This window comes from Aptenodytes patagonicus, chromosome Z, assembly GCF_965638725.1.
Source record: "Aptenodytes patagonicus chromosome Z, bAptPat1.pri.cur, whole genome shotgun sequence".
Classification (NCBI taxonomy): domain Eukaryota; kingdom Metazoa; phylum Chordata; class Aves; order Sphenisciformes; family Spheniscidae; genus Aptenodytes; species Aptenodytes patagonicus.
The window spans coordinates 30,009,557-30,032,891 of NC_134982.1; the positions used below are offsets into that span (position 1 = coordinate 30,009,557).

Consider the following 23,335-nt stretch of genomic DNA (forward strand, 5'->3'; position numbering starts at 1 on the left):
ATCAAGTTGAGTGATCCCTGTAGTGATTATTTTCTAACATCTGGCTGGTAGCTTATTTGAAGAGAGTTGGTGGCCTCATTTTGAATTCTAATGAAGACCACGCTGCATAAATCACTGACGTTAGATTCCCTACTGGCCCACTTGGCAGAGCAGTCCTCGATGGGAAGCTGAAGCAAGACAAAAAGAATTAAATGTCATTATGTCCCTGCAACTGAATAATCCAGATCAAGGATTGTCCACAGCATCTGAGTGTGACAGCCACAGTCAGTCTTTATGTAGTTGAGGGGCAAAGTTAAGGACTAAACTTCAGGTCTCTTGATGTAGGACATATCATGTGTTCTACAGTCACTTAGAAAGTAATGATTTTTTCTTTCATCCCTAAGAAAGGCAAAAGGCCACACTGGGATTTAACTTGTATGAACAAGTATTTTTAGACAGACAATACTGAAATGCTTTGTCAAACTACATGCTACTGTATTCCTATATTCCTAACAGACAGTCATAGCACAGACTGAGACAGGGGAAAAAAACTGATATATGCTAAACTTGACAAGTGAGTCAGAGTCTACTTGCTTAGGTGTCAGGTCTTTTATTCCATGCTGTGCTCTAAATTCAGCATGGGAGAGGAGGCACTGCTATAAGTCTTGGTTGCAGCTTAAAAACAGGGGAAGCTCAGGTCTGTTAGAGACATCCTGAAAATATAGAGAATACATGATCTGTACGGCTGATTTCCTCAGCTATATCTACAGCATGTATTAATTTATGCACAAATATAGCTGTATGTATAATGGTCTTGCTTTTCTCCCTACCGGCTCTGCAGAGTTAATGTAATGTTAAGCATTTTCATAAATGATCACTATCTGTGGTCTTCAAACTGAGAGAGCTCTCACCCTGCATGAGCTATACTCTGCTTTTCCTCTGTTGACTATGAGAGATCTGAAGTTTGCTGAGCTCATTTCACATTGAAGGAGTCGTCCTTCACAGTCAAAAGAGCTGAATTATCTTAAATTTACACTTCAAGCAAGATCTCAGAGCAAAATGGAAACATATGTTTCACATTAAGTACTATGACCTAAAACCAGTACAGAAGTATTCATAGTGACTTTAGTATGTGCTCGTTTACTGCATGGCAGTGAGTATGGGCATTGAGAATGCCATCTACTGGCAGAAAAGAACGAGGGAGAGTAAGCCCATGGCAGGCAATTTCCAAAAAAGGGAAAGGGTAAGAAAGCATGATGTGGGTCGTTAGTTTGTTTGGTTTGGGTTTTTTTTTTAATTGTCCATTTCAAGTTTTTTAAACCAAGTAGGTGTAACTGCATGATATGATGCTGAATTTTATGTAGAAACTTTGGTGGGAATGAGTTTTGAACATGAAGTGTATTATTACAACTTAATTTTGTACTGGAAAAGGATAATGTTTGAAAATAGTAACAATTTAAAAGACATCAGAGATAATAAGAAAACATTAATAGAGCTGCAAGACTGAGATTGCTCGTACTTTCCTATGCTTCCTCTTATTTCACAGGATCTCAAAAATTACTCTCAAGTGTTCTTTAAATATTTGGTGAGAATATTTAGAGTCTAAACCTTTGACACTAAAATCTGAAAAAGCATCAAACTCAGCAGTGAATCTATTTGTTATTGTGCCATCAGCTATAGCAACTGTGATTCCAAGCTTTACATGGCCAGTTTGTGATTTGATGGCAAATAATCATCTTGGTGGAGAACATCTGTCCTGTTAACTTCACTTACAAAGCAGTAACTGTTGTCATAGTAGTATGGCAAGGAAGATCCACATAAGGTACATCTCTGCTGGTTTGAGAACCATGATTACCATGACTTACTGTGACATATAGAAAGACTGCAGGAGGAACAGCATGGCGAAAGGAAGAAAAGTAAGTGTCATCTAGGATGAACACAAGCTTCTCTGCAGTCTTGAAAACACCTGTTAATATCAAAACTCAGCATTTTGCTCATTTTAGGAAGCAGAAGGGAATAGGATACTATGTTTAAAATAAGCTGAAGAAATAAAAAAATAAATCAGGAAAATGGGAAAAATAGTTTTGGACATCAGTGTCACAGAAGGAAGCCTTTGCTCTGTGCTTTGTCCATGCAAAAACTGCCCTTGCAGAGACACCAAAGCTGTCTTTGAAACACGGCAGTAGAGCCCTGCCAACTCAGAGCTGTGGCAAAGCTGAATACTGATGTGATGAGATGCTCCTAATGGTCTTCTGAGAAGCCCATCACTGATGACATCATTCTGCTCCCAGAGACTGAAGTCTGGGGCTGCACCTGCATGGGGTTGCACTGTCCTGGGTAGAGGTACCAGCTCACCTGGAGCTGGTAGGGTAGCTCTGCATACGGCTGCCTTGCACCACCACTCTTTCACTTCCAATAGCGAAAGAAAGCTTTTAAAGTGGTCCCTTCTTTTACAGTCATCCCTACTTTTTTGTAACTACAAGTCAAGACAAGTAGGGAGAAAGTGTTATCTTGCCAGGACTGGAACATCGCCCTGGGCTGAACATACCACACTAACTACTGCCCCCCTGGAAAGCAGCAAGCGCTGTGTTAAAAACTCATTTGATTCTCAGAGCACTCTAGGAAGGCCTGAGATGCACGGGAGGACACAGGTAATTTCATAGATGCCCAGCTGTCTCCAACATCAGCAGGGAAAAAGACTCAAGTTGGGAATGGACTGAAAGTTAGAGGAGCATCAACTCTGCAAATACATAACATGCTGTGTGAAACTAAAAAAAGTAGAGACTTGTAAAATAAAGTAAATCTCTAAGTTTCCTCCATCTCTGCAAGAAGCTGATTTCTTGGCCCAGAATTTGTGTTCAGTTTAAACCAATTTAATTACAAAGGGAGCACACAGGACAAGTCAAAACTATACCTTCTTAGGTAAGTATGGCTCTAACATATGATTGTATTATACTGTTCAATGGACTGAATAGTAAGTCTATACTGTTTAAGGAAATCTGAAATTTGCATCTCCTCTTTCCTGTGATTACTGTCTATAAATGGTTGTGGAGGACCCACATCCATTAGCATAGCCCCGCATATGGGTTTTCCCCACTCAACAGCTCCTCCTAACAGATTAATACTATCTCATCCTCCCGATCAACACAAAATGAGAATGTCGTCAAGGTCTCCTTCCACATGATAATCCCCTACTTGACATACAATGACATTATGCCACCAAAGCTGGAGGCAAATTGTGATTCTTATTGTAATTACAGGCTTTAATAGGTATAGAGGGTTGTTAGGTGCAGAGCAACTATTCCCACTAGGGCCTCTTCAGGAATACAACTGGTGCAGCCAAACTATTTATGCAGTTGAGACAGTGCTATGATCAAAGGAGTCCATCCTTACTTTTAAAGAGTCACTTAAATAATACACCATCTCCATTTGGATTTCTTTTTGGTGCCTTCCATGTCTTCCATCTGTTATGTTGAAAGGTGGTATGTTTTTCATTTGATCCAGCAAGTCACGTTGTAGGACACAATAAAAAAAACAAACAAAAGACCATTTCAAGCTTTTTTATATGTAGTGGATTGAAATGTAAAAAGCATGGCATTCTATAATACAATTACTGAAAAAGTGGACAGAAAGATTAAAATTTATGAAGTTTCTAGGAAATGTTAAATGTACAAAAACCTAATTGTTATTGAAAAATATTTAAATCTTCCAAGTCTAATGAACTTTTAGAATCTGAGCTTTGCAGCTAGTAATGATAAGTTTGAAAAATTCAATAGTGCTAGAAAAATTATTATTAATAATGCCATTAAATTATTAGCTTATGACAAGCATTAAAACCTATCCAGAGATACTCTTGAAGGCATTGCCTTCTATATCTATTTAAAGCACTGGCTAAATAGAAAATAAATTTTTATTCATTTTTTTCAATTTGTCTAAACTCCGTGCAGGTTCTAGAAGACCAAGAAAACTTCAGGACACAGCCTGACGTTAAGAAAGCATGCTGGATGGCCACAATACCCATGGCCAGGATGTGCACTGGATGTTTCAAAGCCCCAAGATCAGAAGCAAGACCCCTCCACTTGGGCTCTTCTTAGGGGTCTGTCAGACTTCATCCCGTATTTATTTCTCAGAAGTTCAACAACGGTGCCAGCAAAAAACCATGACTTGAACACAGAAAGATGAAAGCAAGGCTTCCCTCTTCCCTGTTTTAATATTTTTCTAGTCTGTTTTGTCTGCCCCCTGTGTTCAAAACAGTTTGCGTTATGCCAATTTCCTCACGCTTACAGTGATCCAGGAAACTTCAGTCCTTTCCTGATGGTCTTTTGAAATGACTCATCCAAGACTTGAGTCCTGCTCTTGTTAATGGATACATATATGATTATTAAGAAACAACCCTTTCTAGAAGAGTTTACTGGCTCTGACTGTGATGGAGTTAACTTTCTTCACAGCATCCAGTAAGGTGCTGTGTTTTGGATTTACGTCTAGAACAGTGTTGATAACACACCAATGTTTTGGCTATTGCTGAGCAGTGCTTGCACAGCATCAAGGCTTTCTTTTGCCCCACTCTGCCTGCCAGTGAGTAGGCTGGGGGTGGACAAGAATCTGGGAGGAGACAAAGCAGGAGCAGCTAACACAAGTTGGCCAAAGGCATGTTCCATACCATATAATATTATGCTCAGCAACAAAAGCTGGAGTAGAGGGAGAAGGTGGGGTTTTTAGTCTCCAAGGTGGCTGTGTTTGGAGACTGGCTGGGCATTAGTCTGCCTGTGTGAGGTGGTGAGCGATTTCCTTCACTTTGTTTGTTGTTTTTTTCCTCTTTCCTTCATCTATTAAATCATATTTATCTTGACCCATGAGTTTTCTTGCTTTTGCTCTTTCTAGTCTCTCGGGGGGGGGGGGGGGGGGGGAGGTGTGGGGGCAGAAACAAACTCAATCCACCATAAAGAGCTTACAAGACCTAGAAAAGCTTACGAGACCTAGAAAAGCTTATCTGAGACTCAGGACTTGGGAGCCAAAGCTGGGATCAGTCTTTTCTCCAAAAGAGCTATAGAACTACCATAAAACTGGGACAGCTTCCAAAGGCTGCCTTTGGCAGGGGGGATTTGACTTCCAGGTGAAAGTCTCCATAGCTCATTAGAATCACTCAGAGATTACACAGCCTAAGAATATGGCTTATCTCATAGAGGTTTTTTTGGTTTGGGGTTTTTTTTGTGGGTTTTTGTTTGCTTGTTTTAAATAAAACCCTAAGCTTCCCAGAGTTCTGATGGGCAGAATCTCCAACACACAGCTATGCAGGAGATGGGGACATAGGGACTCACGACAGTGACTCATCTCACCACTATAGACAAGCTCTCAAGTACCAAAAGACATAAAGTTGCAACATCAAAATAATACTGAAATTCACATAAATTTGTTTCTGAATTAGTTATTATTTTAATAATTTTTTTAAATTTAATTTTTGTCTTGTATCAGCAACTAGTTTTGAATCATAAACAGACTAATTCCAACCAGTAGAAAAGCCAGGAACCAGAAGAGTCATGTCCTTACATTTATGAGTCTATGCTGCACACACAGACAGCAGGCAAACCCAGGTCATCAGGAGCACTGGCTTTTCTTCTAGACTCTAGGAACAGATTGCCACCAGCAACTACAAGCCAAAAGTAACCACCAAGTCTTTTTGGTGGGACCAGCTGGGGGTTTGATGCAAAAGCACAGACCTCTGTTACAGAACTATCCAGCTTTCTGTTTGTGACTATTACTGACTGAAGCGTGTATCTTCCCTACCTACTCACAGGGACTGTGAGGTACCATGGGACACTCCCAGCAGCCTACAGATAGATCTAGATACTAGACAGCAGTCTACACACCTGGATCTGCAGCCAGCACTAATGCATCTCTTGCATTTGTCTCTACAAAGAGAGCTCCTCATGCTGTTGCAAGGCTGACAGCAGCAGCCACAGTGGCAACTCTCATTCTACAGTTGGCAACAGGGATGAACATGTGCTCCCCATTCCACTCAGTCTAGAGACAAGGAGTGTCTCAACTCTTCTTCCCTGGATCTGGTCCTATTACTGAATACAGTGGTAGGCAACTCACTGCAAATAAAGCACCATTTTTATCTGGCAAGAAAGCAGTTAAAATGTTCACTTTCTCCCTCGTTATGTGAAAATTTGGTCCTTGTTCTACCTTAAAAATACTACATAGTATTTCCTCTAATCCAAAGTCCAATCCAATTATTTCAGTGGCCTTTGGATCAAGTCTTTTGTCATTATAAAGTCCAATTAAGAACATTTAATATTTCTCTCAAGTGATTGATAAACTGTACCAGAAAGTAACAGAAAATCCAGGCAATTAAAAAAGATACATCTTTACAAAATTAAGAAAAACAGACATCCGAGAAAAATGTTGCCCACGACAACCAGAAACTAGATGAAAAAAGTGGCAATGATGTTCTGGTTACACATTTATTATAAATCCATGATGGAAGAGATGAGAGGTAGGTTGTCTGTAAATGATACTGGGCAAGGGTCAAAAATAAAATATTGTTTTTCTTCAATTTTTCTTTCAATTTCTTCAGTTTCAGATGTCCCACATAGACAAAATGTTAGAACAGAAAGATTGAGGAGTCTTGTAAGGGACAAATTAAGACTTATAAATGTGTAAGTTTTTCTTAAATAACCCTTAACAAAATAACCCTTGGGAATATACCATTAGGTATGCTGAATTATCATTCTAATAAAGAGGAATAGGGATTCAAATTTCATAATGGAGTTAAAATTCTATCATTATTCACAACTAACTTAATCCCACGCCTCTGGTAGCTGCCTCACACAGGTCAAAAACCTGTTCTTGTAATATATGGGCTATTCTAAGACCACTGAACTCATTGTATGTACTTGTAATACAAGGCATTTAAAAATAACCTCTCAGTCATTTTGCTGATTCACGCTAACAGCTTAGCATCAGCAGGTACTGGTGTTTTGGCAGCAATGTAAATTCATGCTAATTTTCTTTGAGATCATTCCTAAAAAAGCAGAAGTGGAAGTCAGTGCCAGAATGATTGTCACATAAATGCAACAATTTATTCACTGAAAAAAAGATAAAGTCACTTATCAGCCCATCTCTGGAATTTTTATTAGTACTAAGAAAGGAAGGCTTTGACAATTCATGTATCCAAACATATAGGCTGTTACACTGTAATCCTCTCACGAGCCACCAAAATCCGAGCATCCCCCCAAAAAAAAAAAGCTCGGGAGCGGATGAGAGCACTGCATGAGTCCCCCAGCTGATTGCCCCCACGAGGACACTGGGGCTCCCCGGCCTCGCGCCACCAGGCAGCCCCACTGCTGCAGCCCTGGACCGCTGGCAGCAAGGCCCTGCGGGGACGCCCATTCACAGCCGCAGCAGCGTCAATCAGCTCAATTCCCTATTCAAGTCCTATTCTGCCTCCATTTTCTTTCTTCCAAGGCACAAATACTTCAATACACAAAACAAGTCTGGTAGCCAACTAAAATTAACCTCTCCAAACATATACTGAACTAAAGTGACTCCACTCGATAGCTATTCCAGCTATCAGTCTGCAATAGCTGAAGAATCACAGTTATAGGATGTCACTAAATATACATACCAGACTACTTGAGATTTTAAGCGAAATTAATTCCTAGGCACTTAGTGATGGTGCTCTGATACCAGCTGAGAAATCTGGTCATGACTTCTTGGCTCTTTTTCTTTCAAGTTATAGGTTTTGCTCAAGTACCTATGTCCTCTTACTTGACAAATTTTGATGAACTGCAGTTTTCAGTAAGACAGCACTAAAACCATGCCCTTTAGGATTTTATCAGCGACTCCACGAGCTCACATGGCAAGCTACTAGGTGTGATATTAACTGGGTTTAGATCTGCTTTGACAAAGGCAATGGGACTATACACCACTTCGGCAAAGTATGGAGCTGTGGGCATTGATGACCAAAATTCCCAGATCCAAAAATTCTCCACAGGATACTAACAGTCCTAAACAGTAACTTTTGAAATGGTAACTTTCAGAATGAAAGCTGTTAAGGGTTTTTGGGGTAATGACAGTTTCAGAGAACAATAACCTTCTTTAGGAAGCCTGAAGGAGGCAAGCCCACTGCTGATGATGATGCAGGTGGCTGCCAAGGGGACACTGAACATGTCTCGCACTTTGCCAAGGTCCCCCCTGGCCGCAGGCAGGATGGCAAAAATAAATTCTTGGGCACAGGTAAGGATGACTCACTTAAGCCAGTGCAGTCACCAACTGCTGACTTATGGGCAACAGGAGACCTCCCGGTACTGCTCAGATAGGAAATGCATCTTCCACAGAGAGACGTTCTTCATAACAACAGGACAGAGTACAAAGTAGCCACAGTGCATTGCTTGAGCGGTATTTCTTAGAAGGTTAGGGGTGACTAGCTGCTGAAAAGCTATTTAAATAAAAAGGATTTCATCTAGACAAGGGCTTGAATACACACCAATGCAACAGTCAAGTGTCCCCAGGTGGAAGCTGAAGGACAAAACAGCAGGTGTGGAAGTCTTGCAGATGGGCCCTCAATGGCTTCACCCTCCCACACCCCCACCGCAAAACCCATTTACTTACTTTTTTGTGATGCTGCTTTATGCAGCTGAAACTTTTTTTAATTAAGAAAAGATTGGTAGGTACAGCTGCAATTTCAACAGAGCTCTTTCCAAGACTTTCCACTTGCTCTGCCTCACTACTAGATACACAGTTCCTTTTCCAGCACGTACATGTTACAATTCATTGTTTGAATTTTTTGTCCTTGTGATGTTAACATAAAATGGAAGTTATCAGTACATGACAGAGAAAACAGAGGCAAGCACTGGAGTACCCATTTTAAGACTTGTTGCCTGTTGTCTTGGCAACCAGTTAATAAGCTCTGTTACTCATTTTTCACTAGCACCTGACAACACCTCTGCAAGATTTGGTATTATTAAGGAGTCTGCTAACTCAGCTGCTTTACAAGGTATCAGAAAAGATCTGCTGGCATTTCCATTCTGAATCCAATTTCTCAGGAATCATAAATCATCCACAGATTGCCCAGCAGCTGAATATAGGATGCACAAATACCACTGCGACAATCCCTTCCCTTGAAAAGAGCACAAAAAGAGTGTTGGGATCCGGTCACGCTCCCTGCAGTATCAATATGTACATTGCTATTCACTGCACAGGGAGAAGGATTAGACCTCAAATTCCTCAAGTGAAAATACGTGAATGCTTTGACAGACATTCTCTCACATGTCTCTCCTTTGACATCGCAGGCATATGGCGTGGGGACAGGGTTGACCCCGTTTCCTCCAAGCTTCCTTTTGGAGAAAGAGTCCTACCCTTCACATTGCTGCTGTGCGTATCCCCAAGCTGCTTTGAGAAGCATACAAGCATGTACTGAGCCAGCACTGCAATTACCATAATTAAACATTATAATCAAACAGGCTTCAGTCAGCAGTCAGAGCTGACTACACTAGGAGCTGTGCAGACACACTAGATGACTCTACCGTTCCTCAAGAGTAAACTGTCCCTATGTGTGAGTTGCACAGAGAGTTCAGTCTCAAAGAACTGAAAAAAAGGCTGCTTAATTACATCCCACAGACTACCCCGTCACCTTGGATGAATACTTTCCTTGGACAAAAGGTCACCTAGTTACCCAAATTCCACAGAATTTCAGTTTGGGACCATAAGGGAATACATACTTACAATCATCTCTTTAGTATGAATGTTGACCATTTCACTGGTTAAACACTCAAAATTCAACATTTGGGTGTTGTAACAGAAATCAAACATTCTGAAATTTTGTTAACAAATGGCAACAAAAAATCCTTCTTCATACCAAACAGTAGAGAGGATACAAAGGAACCTCATGCAGATTCAACATCAGAGAACCACAGAGAGAAACTAAAATAAAAGATCCTCTGATCTGTGCAGTGGGATTCTGGAGGTGCCAGTGGGCTTCCCCACAAAATTTTAGACAAGAAATTGGTCAAGAGGTCTAGCTTTATTCCTGGATGTTCCCTTTATCCAAGTTTCAGGCTCCCTTAATGCTCTTTCAGCACAGATTTTGGCAGTTTATTGTTTAAAGACTGAGCAGTGGTGAAAAACACATTCATTACTGCTTGTCATAGAGATGTTGATGGGTTCCAGTCACATGCAATTAAGCTGTAATTCAACACAATGACAGACTAAACAGGCAAGTCTAGACAAACAAGAAAATCAACCAAAAATACAATTCCTAGAGAAAAATTCCTAGAGGATTCTATAATCTTTCTGTTGAAAAGAAAGGGTGCATCATCTTACTTTATTCATCATATGAAAGCAGAGTATTTGCTTTATTTTAAGTCATGCAATGGTATCAGGATGTATCACCTGAACAAGACAGAAAAAATATTAGACACGCTGGAATATTTTTGCTAAAGGAAAAGCACAGGATCTTTTTTCTCCCTGAAGTTTTAATGTTAAAAATGGGATGCATTGCATCTTGCACTCCTTAAAGATAAATTCTGCTAATTTCACTTATCAGAATACCCTCTCTGTAAAACAAAGCAACTAGTGTCACTGAGAAGTTGAATTGGCTTCATGACATTTAAACTGAAATGAAAGACATGTATTCTAGGCCTGAGTTTACTTCCGTGTAAATCAGGAACTACATGCCTTGACTCTAAATCTTCACACTGAGTATTGCTGTATTGGTTCTGTTGGTTTTCAAACCAGGGGAAGAATCATAGGGATTTTTTTTTTTTCCTTAACACTGGCAATGTTTTACTCTCTATACATATGGGGAGATACAGCAAAATCTGTTGTAACCTGTGCTGCGAGAGGAAGAATTAGTTACACAAGACATTTTGGTACAGTATTCGAAATCATGAGGTCAATGCTGTCAAGCTGGCAAGACACCAGATCTCTTTGTCAACAGTGTATAGCAACTGACCTGAGGAATGTGATGTAGTAGCATGATACAACATTTCATAGGCCTTTTTCACCAACTTAAGAGATGTTCCTGAAGCTGGAATTTATAACACTCATCAGTACAAGGTTGTACTAGTCAACGTGCACATGGCCACAATGGTTTTACCAATGAAAGCAACCTCTACTCCTTAGGTTATATATTTTTACATGAAAACTGTGATTAATTTCACCCATGCTCACTCAGCATTTGTGTTAAAGTAATGAGATGTTAGAAAACTTACCGAATACTTGATTCCCATGCAACCAGAACAAAATCAAATTTTACACTTCACAAAATTGGATCTAATTTTTTTGTTTTGTTTTGCTTTATTGTATGAATCCTCTAAAGGAAGGACAGGCTTGAAGAAAAGGCAGCAAAAGAGATTTAGTCTTATGAGCCCTGTAAATTTCTAATTTCCTCATACAAGCCAAAGAAAGTTCCTGTGAGTCAAGGTAGACCCTCCACCCCTCAGCTTTTCATACCAAGAAAGAGAAAAGTCCAAGCCCTTTGGGATGAAACATGGGGCTTGATCCGTGCTTGCACAACAGCCATGACACCGTTTCTGGCTCTATCAAACTGCAGAGCTAACCTTTCGGGTTATTTTTTTGTTATGTGCTCTACCTACCACAATAAGCTTCAGCCTCTGTGACTATTAGATTGGTGCTATGTAAACAAACTGTTCAGTCAAAAAGTGAGTTTTACTTAACTTTAATGTGGCCCTAAAATCAAATCTACTACCAAAGTAATCATGGTGATATACATGAAGCTAATCTAAAAGGCTGATTTTAAAGTTAAGTTGGGAGAAAGTTAAAACAAATTATAATTTTCAAGCCATATTTTAAAATAAAGGAAAAAAGTTATTAATCGTAAAGAATCACAAATGAAAGTGAGCCATACAATTCCAGAGTGTATTTATTAATTCTGCTCTTAAAAAACCAAACAAACAAAAACTTTGTCAAACACTTCCAAAAACTCACCTCGAACTTCAGGAGAGAATCGAGCTGAATGGCGAGACACAAAAAGTTTCAGTTCTTGATCCAAGTTGCATTCAATCAAGTTTGTGTCCCATGAGCGGATTCCTAAAATTCAAAATACAAAACACATCTAGCTTGACACATGAGCACTGGAAGTTTTAACTGAGTATTTCTCCATTTGCATTCATGCTATTTGCATATTTCTAAGTTCCAAACCCAGCCTCTCTTCCTTTCAAGGCACACAGCTATTTTTTGGAAAGTGCCTAGTGCTCAGAAGGAGCACTCTGGACAGGAATCGTTCACAAGCAAGAGGAAATCTGCCTTTCCAAAGGATGACCATCCTTTAAGGCCCCAGCTTTAGGACTGTTGGTCCCACATCCTAGTAGCCACATTACAAGAAGTTACTGAAGTCCCTGAATTGACTTTAAAATAGCAATACACTGATTTACAAAACTGAAAGAGTGAATCACGTGGAGGACACCTTAAGTCGCATTGCAGGACCATTGTACTTGTCCTTCTGAGAAAAAAAAAAAAGACAGCATCACCTAGCATGTTGCAAATTAATAATTAAATACAAAGTGTTAAATTGCTGACTTTTTCATTCAAAAGCTTTGAAGCATCCCATATTTTAAATTCAAATTTAAGTGATCTTTTATTTATGAAGTATCAACGTTCTGGTTTTGAGATTTAAAAATGCTATTCTTGACTTTTTTTTTTTTTTTTAAAACTAAACAGCACATCTCTATTCCCTGCTGTTTTTCTCCCAGCTACTTAGAAAGTGAGACACTTGACACATACGCTCAAAAAAAGTATTATTCCAAAAATATGTTTTTAAGGATTGAAATTTGACCAGGAAAAAAATCATTGCAGCCAAAAGACAAATTTATAGTTTCCTTCCATAAGAATTTGATGACTAAATTAAAAAAAAAAAAAAAAAAAACAAGCAGGAGAACATGCTTAACATTTTTCTATAATTTTCTTGTTTTGAAGTTGTTCTGAAAAATCTTCTAGTTTTGAAAAATAATGAGCAGGCAGTTGCACTACAGGTAAGTCCAGGCACTGCTGTGATTTTGAACACCAACATTACAGTGATTTGTTTTCCTACAGGAACATCATTAGACTTACACAAATTAGCTGGCAAACGCAGAAGGGACTGCAGGTGAGGAAGCGTCTGGTGGCCCCTCCCCACATGCCTGACCATGCGTTTGCATGAAATTGTTGAGTTTAATCACTTTGGGGTTTGGCGAGGAGATGCCTGAAGAGGTGTGTGGCCAACCCCTCACCGTGAGACTAGCACTAACACTCCTGCTGGTAACTCTGTCAGGGTTTCAGGCTGTGAACGTTACTGTCAACACTACCTCCCATGCTATATTCTCTTTGAAGGCAGCAGAAACGTCAGGACTCGCACTGGCAGAAGCCATGTTGTAGGGCTGAAGGATGAGGAGGATAAAGAGGGGGAAGAGCAGAGAAACCAGATCTGCAGTGCCAGTCTCCCATTGCAGCTCTGGGTAGGTTCTCCATGCAAATATGAACATCTGCATTTCAAGAGCCTGAAGCCTCTTCAGGGAGAATTCATCCAGGGCCTTTCGTTGTCAGCATCCCAGCCCAGATAGGAGCATGCTTACTACTGGGATATGCTACTAGCTATTAAGTAGCTGCCATTTGAAACTCTAAATAAATTTGGAAATACAGCATTGCCTGTGTGTTTCATAACCACTCAAGAGAAAAATAACTGAGCTATAACCAGCCACCTCCACTTCCTGACTGATGCATCATTATTCAGAAGCAAGAAGCATAAGCAATGAGTCTTTTCTGGAAGTCTCCTTATTTTCATTTCTGAAAAATGTCTTGGCCATATGGTGCATTTTTGGGGCGTAGTTTTGGCAAACAAATACAAATCAGCAGGCTTTAATGTTTTCCAGGTGTTGGAATATTTGAGAGTAAGAAATTAAAGATGATATAATACCACTCATGTACAGCACATATGAAAACTTTGACTGGTAAACCGACATTGATCACGAAACTGAAGTATGTTGAATGAATGAGCGCTGAACTTCAAGAAGCTAGAAGATAAACAGCTCGCTGGCCTCTGACAGCAAGCTTGTGTGGGGAGACTGCAAAGCTTTCTGGAGGTCAGTTAAGCAATATGGACTATGATTCAGCAATGCTGATAATGATAGGGCCTGTACACCATCCCTGGCTGCTTTTCTCATGAATCCAAATTTGCTGTAGGGATAAGATTCTGATCAGGCGTAGTCAAGACTGCTGAACCAGGCAATGTCCAAAATACAGGACTCAACACAAAATAAATAGCAAAAAAAAAAAAAAAAAAAAGCCTAGACAACCCATGCACACAGTAGTCCTAGAAGCTGAAGCTGGGATTTGGACACAATATCCCAAATCTGCAGCTGCATGATTCAGCAGTCTGGATGCAAAAATTATGCATGTACATTATAAAGTAGCATAATGCATTATATATATTATATAACCAAATCAGGTCTGGGTAGAACGGAGGTAAATCTGGAACTAAAATCCAAGGTCAATCCAACGATGTAGATCATTAACTGCATGGACATAACTACTGGAAGCATGGCTGAACTGGAGCTATTTCTTTCTTTCTGCAGTCTTAGGAGTGCAATGCCACTAGACACAGGACTAATCAGACAGCAGGCAGGGCACACCCAGTAGCATCTGCCAAATCAGTGGCAAAATCTTGAAGCTTTCTCTTCACTCCCCTCTTCTTTTTTGGTGGACGGTGGGTTGGAGGATTGCCCCCTTAGCAAAGTCACATCCCAAATGTAATTACTGCAAATGCATCTCGCCACGCCATTCCCCCTTCATGATATATTAAGAAATGACTCTGCATTCCACCAGGTTGCGTAGCATCACGCCACTGATGTGTTATCAGCAGATGTTTTCTTTGAGACGTTGCTCTGCAGTTTGGCGCATGAATCCAGTTTTCAGTGATGGTACTCAGGAGATGTACCAGAGAAGACAGTGAAGCAGAGTTATCAAGAACCCAAAACGTATTTAAGGCTCTGTTGAGAACAAAGGTTGAAAGAAGCGGTTTTTTCCAGACTACAGCACACTTTCCAAAGAAAAGGAGATTAGTCAAGCCTATATTTGCCTCACGCAGACAGAGCTTCAGACTCCCAATGTACTCATCCAGAACAATGCACCTCAAAATTTTATCAAGGTTTTTTCCTAGCAGGCAAAATCTCAATCAGATTGTCTGACACCAGGAGCAGCGAGGTCACTTCTAATCCAAAATGATGAATAAAAAGGCCAAAGCGTTCCCTCCGAACATCTAAAACTGTAAGTGGGTGTTATGCTTAGTGGCAGGAGGTAGCAGCAACAGAGCTATGCAGCAGTAACTGTACAATAGAAGCTTCAAGAAGAGACTGAAGAGCATTTCTTCAGAGGAAGGATGACATCAGCTGTCTTGAGGGCAGAAGTTTTATCCATTTGCTCTATAATTTTTAACAATTTAATTAAAATGCAGCCAATTCACTTCTGACACAACCAAAAATTAGATAGAATTAGGAAAGTGCAATGCTGAAAAGGCTCTGAATGACAAAGCATCTGCCTCAGTAGTTTTCCCTAGGAGACAATGGTGGCAACAAAGATGAACAGGTCGTGGTGAAGCTGGTTAGCTGTGATGAGGCAGCCCTTTACCACAAAAAGTCGTGAAAAAGAATCAAGAGAAATAGCCAACTAAAGCAACAATGCTTGAGAAAGCAACAATAGAGACAGATGAAGTCCTAGCTGGACTGCTGAACCACACCTACATGACAAGGCTGCTACCAATTCCCTGTTCCAGCGTCTCTTGCTCCCCTCTAACAATGGCAGGTTTCTGAAATCCCTGCTTTCACCAGCCCAGAACAAAAATATATGTTACAAAATCAGGTATCATTTGAGTTTAACAAACTACAGGGTCTGGCAAGAATTTTCTTTGTGCTTCATACCAGTATTACTGCAACGGGGCTTTTTCTCCCCTCTGCATGTACAGAGGGGAGATACAATCTATTGTATCAAAAACCACATTGAGAACTTATAAAACTGTCATTTCACTTGCGATACCTTCCTGTATCGCCGTCTTATGAAAAGGACAAACAAACAGAAAGTCAAAGCAGCCCGTAGCCGGACAATAATGAGGCTGAGCACTCAGGCATTAGCCTTGTTACCCATACGGTTTTTCTTTATTGAAATATATATATGCGCATATAAAGCTTGGGTCCTGAAAAATTCTCCAGCCAAGAGAAAAGTCTCACCGCCCAAAGTTAGACACAAAGGCACGGCTGCGCGCCCGCTCGGGCAGTCTTTGCCGCCGAGGAGGAAAACGCCCCGAATCCCGCCGGTTTGGTTTGGCGGCGGGGGACGGGGGTTTGCGGGGAGCAGCCGCCCCGCAGCCGCAGCCCAACCCATCCCCATCCCCAGCCGCGTTTGCCGCCGGCGCCGCGGCCGCCCTTTGTCCGCTCCGGGCTGCCATAGGGACCGCAGTGCGGACCGCGCCACGCCCACCCGCCGGTGTCTCCGGGCAGACGGGCTCGGCGGCGGCAGCGGCGCCGCGGCTGCTGGGCTCCCGCCCCGGCCCCTCCGCCCCAACAATGGCGGGCAGGGGGCTCGCTGCCGGGCTGGCTCGGCAGGCGACCGGCCCGCTGCGGCTCTCTGCGCGGGCGGCAGCGGGGCCCGGTCCGCAGCCGTTGCTCCGCAGCGCCCGCACCCCGCCGGGGGAGGATGCGGGGGGGGGGGCGGCTGCGGCGGGACCCTCGTGGAATAAAGAACCGGAGACCGCGACTTGGCGGCTCGTGTGCCCGTGCCCTGCGTGGGGTGGGCGTGTGGGAGGGTGAGCCCCGGCCGCGTCCGAGGAGGGGGAAGGCGCCGGCGGGGGGGTGCCGCGGCGGTGCCCGCGGCGTCCCCGCTCCCCGCCGCCTCACCTCGCTCGATGTTGGCGATGGCCCGCCGCAGGTGCTCCTCGGTCACCAGCTCGCCGATGACCACCAGCAGGTAAAACTTGCTGTCCAGGAAACGGTGGGAGAGGCTGGGCGAGGGGGAGGTGGGGTTGGGGATGCTGCAGGAGGGTTCCGAGTCCACTTCCACCACCACGGTGGCCATCGCCACCGCCCCGCTCCGCCCCGCGGCTCCGGGGCGCTGAGGGGAGAAGGGCCGCTCGTCGGCGGCTCCGCAGGCGGCGGGGAGGGAGTGAGGGCGGGCGGGGAGGCGGCGGCGCTTTTATACGGAGACGGTGCAGGGCAGGGACCTGGCGAGGAGGAGGAGGAGGAGGAGGAGGAGGAGGAAAGGGGGGAGCCGGCGCATCCCTGCGCCGCCGCCGCCGCGTTTCCAGCATCCACAGCTGATGTCATCTGCGGCAAATCCTCCCCGCGGCGGCCCCCGGAAGCAGGAAGGACGCGGGGGGCTAACAAGACGCCAAGGGGTGCGCCCCGGGCCCGGCTCCCGGCCGCGGCGGCGGGACCCCTCGGCCCGCGCTGCCCCGGCCGGCGCAGGTCCCGCGCCCCTCGGTCATCCCTTGCTCCCCGGGCCCTTCCGGGGCGTCACCCTGCCGGGCTGGTCAGCCCCGGGGTCTGGCTCTGCTGCTTCGGGTCCCAGCCTTGAAGCGCTGCAGTGAGGAGCCGCAGGTGGTGCCCTGGCAGACCTGGGGAGCTCGTCTGGGGGAAAGCCCACATCGGGGCTCCAGCTGCACCCCTGCACACGGCGGGTGAAAAAGCAGTTATGCTGTCCAAGGCCCAGGGTCCTGTCTCCTCCATCTCGCTGTAGCACTGCAGCAAAATTTGAGTCATACTTCCCCCCCACACACCAGCAATCTAAATGTTCTTGCTACCTTTTTTCATTTGAAAGCGGTTCACTTAATAAGATACTTCAAACATAGCCTTTCTGCACGTATTCAAGGCCCCTGGATTTATGACTTAAACCAGAAAAGCACTGGTTTTGGACAAGCTGCTGAAACCCGTACTCCTAAGGCTCCAGAAGTTCAAAGGGCTTTGGGTAACTAATTTTGACCACGCTCAAGCAACTCCAGGGAGCAATGGTATCAGAAAACATCTACAATGACAAAAACAAAGGTTTCATTCCTCTCCACATAAAAGTTAGACATCTACTCCCCAATACTCACTGAGACCCACTCGAGGGAGAAACTCGATCACCTCCTGAAACTGTTTTATCCTCTCCTAAAATGCGATAGAGCAGTCACATAAATCAGCCTCTCTGAGATGTTCGTCTCACTTTACTGACAGAAGCAAGGCACTGGTTTACACTAAGCCTCTTGTTTATATGGCTAAAGTGATGTGGGAGACATCTCACTGTGACCTAGGAAAGGATAGGAACTTTTATAGCCTGGTTTTTAAGATAACCTCTGGTCCCTGACTGAGAAGACACTTCCTCTGTGTGCAGCTCCTTCTGGTACTGACTGCTCAAATTCCTTGCTTGCTGCTCAGAAACACAGAGTGCTTGCCTGGATGAACTGATACATCAGTACTGTTTTCTTAGAATATGTACTTTGTTCCAGGGCACGCTGGACTCATTCTAATTAACATGTATTTCAGGTTGTCACTACTAAGTTATTTGTCTTCTTTGCCTAGAGGCACCCACAAAGATTGAAACACCATTGTTGTAGGTGCTGGTCCATAATATTATATCTGCCTATAGCACCTAGTGTTTTTCATATGAATAGTTCCTCTGCATAAATACAGTATTGAGAGCCTTGGCTAGTACGGCGTGATGTGTTTGGGTGTTGCATCCAAAGTAGACTGTTTTTCTGAGCTGCCTGAAGGTTGTAGAGTGCGGACAAGCATTTTTACAGCCATGTCAGGTGGCTGAGATGACACAAGAGCAACGGTGCTCATTCTTCACTAGAGCTGACACTGCTGATAGAAAAAATGCAACGGCATAGATGCAGAAGAACTAGCAGCAGTTCTTCTAAAGTTGGCAAGGTATTCATAGGTACATAGTGTTGCTCTTTAGTGTTGCTCAGACCCCCATTCGTCTGAGCCCAGCTGCCACTTTGGTGTTTCCTCGCTGATCCTGGCAGTTTCCATGGAGTAGTATAGATGCCTACTTAGAAATAATGTCCACTCCCCTGTGGCCGTGTCCTGTATGACCCCCACCCTAATAATCTATTCTAATTATAGGTGCCCTCAAGACTTGCCACATGGTGCCCACTGGAGAAAGGCAGCTTCAGGCTTCTCCCGCTGCAGTACATAGCTTTGGGATGTGCCTTTATTTCAATCACCAACAAGAGCAGCTGGTCTCTGGAGTGTGGAAGGGGCTTGCCGGGGGGACTTGCTAACTGGTTGCAGAATAGACTGGTAGTGGTTCCTGGACATAAAGGTACAACAATTACTTGCCTCACAAGCACAGCAGGTTAAATGTATTACTTTGAGAAATGCACATCAGTACACAAAATGCATTACATGTGCTTTTTAGCACTTTCTTATTTTAAGAAAAAATGAAGACATACGTAACTGGAAAAATGCCTGCGAATTTGAAAAGTAAAAGGTGAAAAGAATGTATTGTATCAAAGAAGAAAGTGCTTACATACAGGTAGGTAATACAGATATGTTTGAAATAGCCTGCTGAGGTAGTCTATTTTATATTGTGCTGTAAAATAACATGCAGCTAGAACGTGGTATGATAGAAGGTGAACTGTTACAGTCAAACTGTCTTGTGATGGGAGATGTGTCACACATTAAAACCCTAAGGACAAGAGGCTGCCTTTGGAAGAAAATGGTTTTGCGCTAACCTCTTCAAGGTATGCAGACCTCTGCCCTCATCTATTCACAAGCATATGCCGCTTCATCTGAGATAGAAGTTAGACAAGAAAAGATGCTTTAACGTCCTGGTTGTGTCTCTGAGGAAGCTGCAGGTTCCCAGCTCCATAGTCAGTGTTCACGCTGTGGCTTGCCCTGTTGGTATCTCACTCGTGTAGTTTTGTTTGTCATCTTTCCCTATCTGGATGCCCATTTATATGCTGCAATATGGAGCATATCAACAGATCCGCTGCTGGGTGAAATGTGGCGATGTGCTCTATATAGCTGACTCAGTGTCATGTGACCCTGACTGTTTGAAAGTGATACCGGCTTCCTAGCTGCAGCTAAATCACATAGGTACGCCACTTCAGTAGAAGAAACTGCAAAACTCATGTGGACTGTGGAGTATGTCTTGCTGTTTTAAAAGGACAAGGATTGATACCCACTGCTGTCTGGCTTTTGTTTGCTTTGTTTTGGTTTGGTTTTGTTCCTTTAGTATGTTCAATACCAAATTGGTGTCCCCCAATTGAATATAGTCAAACATTACAAGTAGAGCTGTATTTTTCTTGCAGATCTGGTATTTTTTGAAGTAAACAGGCAGTTTTAAATAAAGCTCTTGAAGTCTAAAACTAGAACGTACTTCTTGGTGGTATGTGCCATTTGTTACCCACTAATATTAAGGTTTCGTTCAAGTCCTATCTTCAAGTTTTAAATGCGGTTTCAGTGATGCACAAACCCTTAGATTGGCCCTTTGTCCGAGGCCAAATGTCACCCCCAGCATAAAAGAAATACATATCCATGTGCATTACTTCAGACCAGTTTAAGAACTTTACTGAAAGTGAAGTGGTTCAGAAGGTTGTCTTCACTGAGAGAAATGTCAATCTGAGGACTGCACAATGTGTCATGAAGTGGCTTCCTAAAGCGGGTAGGTTTTCATAAGGAGAGGCAGTAAGGCATAATGTATTTTAGAGGTGAAGCTTTGCCAGCCGACACCAGAGGTGACAGAATCACAGAATGGCTGAGGTTGGAAGAGACCTCTGGAGGTCATCTTGTCTAATTCCCCTGCTCAAGCAGGGCCACCTACAGCAGGTTGCTCAAAGCTGTGTTCAGTCGGGTTTGTGTATCTCCACGGATGGAGACTCCATGACCTCTCTGGGCAACCTGTGCCAGTGCTCCATCACCCTCACAGTGAAAAAGTGTTTCCTGATGCATGATGAAGTCAAGAATATGCCACCAATATTATAGCAAATAATACCCATAACATTTTGTACCTTACCTGATGCCTTCCCAATATGACCTACTCACTCTCAATACTCCCACTCCCCCATGTGTGACTCCACACTCCCCATTTCCTGCAGTCAGCAGCTCCACCATCCCCACATGGTCCAGCCTTTACCTCCCAGAGTCTCCTCCATGCGTTGCTCCTTTAGGGCAACTCAAGCAGAGCACGCAGCAGCAGTGCAGGCACAGAGGGACAGTCAGCGCATCGTCCTGACCTCAGCAGAGCAGAAGTGTCATCCTGCAGCCACTGGCCATGATGTGATTAGTCAGGAGCCCTCCACATCCCTGCAAGAATCTGGCCATGTGGTTCATAAAGACAACTCCTCTTGCCTTCACCCATTTTTTCAGGCGGGGAGGCATCCTCATCCCTAACGTCTTCAAGCTGCACTGCTGTAGGAGCTTCTCCTACATCAATGCTTCATCACTGCTTCTCCTACAGCAGTGATATGGCAAAGGATAGGGGAACCAGAAAGACCTGTAGTGAGCAGCCAGCGACTTGGACTCCAGGAGGGACTCTTTAAGAGAGGAAATACTTGCTTTACTTTTTAAGATGGCAAGCTTTATGTTTAACTACATGCAAAATAAAAATTACTTGTCTGACATTAATTTCAAGTATTTTAAATTATATTACGTCAATTTTAATGATTGCTTTTTAAACAGCAAAATAAAGAAATTTTTAATTGGCTTGTGGTGAAATATCCATTTCAGTCAGTATTTCAGCTGTTGTCCCACTCCTCCCACTTTCCCCATAGAAAAAGGGGAGTTAAATATTAAAATAAAAAAAGTGAGGAAAGCAACATTATTGCTTTTAAAAATAACATTTTCTCTCACTTTCAACTTTCTCTCTTGAAGTGAGAGAAAAATAACACCAAGTAACATTTTGCTTTAGTTCCCAATGGAATAAGTTAATTATTTTTTTATCAGAGTAACTTCCTTCTTTTTGTTCAGTGGAAAAAGAAGTTAGAAATAAAAAAAGGAAAAATACTTTGTTTAACTGCAGTGAGAATGAAATGAAAAAAAAAAAGGAATTTCCTCTTGACTATTAAAAAAAGACCAATTAGAAATTAATGATTTTGAATAAACTTATCCTGAAATTTGCTAGGAAAAAACCACATAGTTTTGCATGAACATAAAATGATTGCTTCTCCACTGTTGGAAAGAAAATAGAGCAGTTTTAAGTAATTAGATCCTGTTTACTAATTAGGATGACACTTAAAATTCAGCGATAAATGATAATAAAGACATTGAAAGCAATGATACCCATTGTACCGCAAAGCTGGGTGTATAATTAAAACATCAACAGCAGCAAAAGCAATGGTAAGACAAAGTGAATTGGCATGAGGCAGTAGTTTTGAGCTTCCTTTGAGCAGTTTTGAACCCTTCTGAACAAGAAAGAGAACAATGGTCTCGATACAGGATATAGCTTGGGTTTCAGGAGGTGGGTTCTGCAGGTTTTTAGTTGTTGTTGAAGGACTGCAAGTTACAGAATTACATTTGGCTTCTAGGGACAAGATACCATTTATCTCCTATCACACCAACCTGAGGAACCCTGCAGTCCAGAGGCTCAACATATGCTTCCATTCAAGCCAGTTTTAGAGCTCCCTCTTGACTTAAGAGGGGGGTGAATCAAGCCGCGGGTTTTGAATGACTATATGTACGCTATCATCTGCTTAATTTGGGGAGCAGCTGGAAGCTGAGAGTTCCCGCAAGGTGGTGTTGGCTGCCGTAACACGTATGTTCAGCCTGGCCGCAGGCTGCCTGAAACCTGTCTGCCCTGGCAGCACACCCTGGCCGCGGCCCCGCTGGAAGACCATCAGCCATCTTGTACGCCAGGTGTTAGTCTTGTAACTCACTGCAAGCACAGAAGAGAAAAATATCGACGGGCTGTTGGTCACACGATGCTCCATCCTAGCTACTCGGGTGACAAAAGCACATGGAGGTGCTCCAGAGCAAGGGCGTTTTTTTGGTTCCCCCCCCAGGCTGAATCATCTAAAGCTGCCTCTGGGAACTCAACAGCAAGTAGATATTTTACATGATATTCTCATCTAGTTTTAAGACATGCCTTAAAATACTTTGCAGAGGTTGCCTAGCTCTGCTAGTTCTGTAGGATTTAAAACTGATTATTATTATTATTTTACAAGGGTCCATTCTCTTGTTCTCTTGAGCACACTACAATAGAAATGGCATATTGCTACTGCATAGAGAATAGGAAGCAAGAAATCCAGGCAAGCGTTATATCATAGAGTGCACTAACAGGCTTCTGAACATGGAAACTGGGGAACTGCTGGATCTGCCTACTGCAGAGGTCCAGCAGACCACGGTCCTGCACTAGGAACATCCCAGCTCTTTAAGGGCACAGCAATTTC

The 23,335-nt window shown here is 43.0% G+C and overlaps 1 protein-coding gene across 1 annotated transcript in view; it reads right to left on the bottom strand.

Annotated features, from left to right (window-relative positions):
* MAP1B (microtubule associated protein 1B) overlaps positions 1–17,118 on the bottom strand; it is a 67,959-nt gene extending 50,841 nt beyond the window's left edge. The window contains exons 1-2 of the mRNA XM_076363142.1: positions 16,863–17,118; positions 11,929–12,030 (exon numbers count right to left, since the gene is read on the bottom strand). Of these exons, the coding sequence (XP_076219257.1) occupies positions 11,929–12,030; positions 16,863–17,040 (280 nt within the window). The 5' untranslated portion in view covers positions 17,041–17,118. The remainder of the gene's footprint in view (positions 1–11,928; positions 12,031–16,862) is intronic.
* Positions 17,119–23,335: the final 6,217 nt, after the last annotated feature.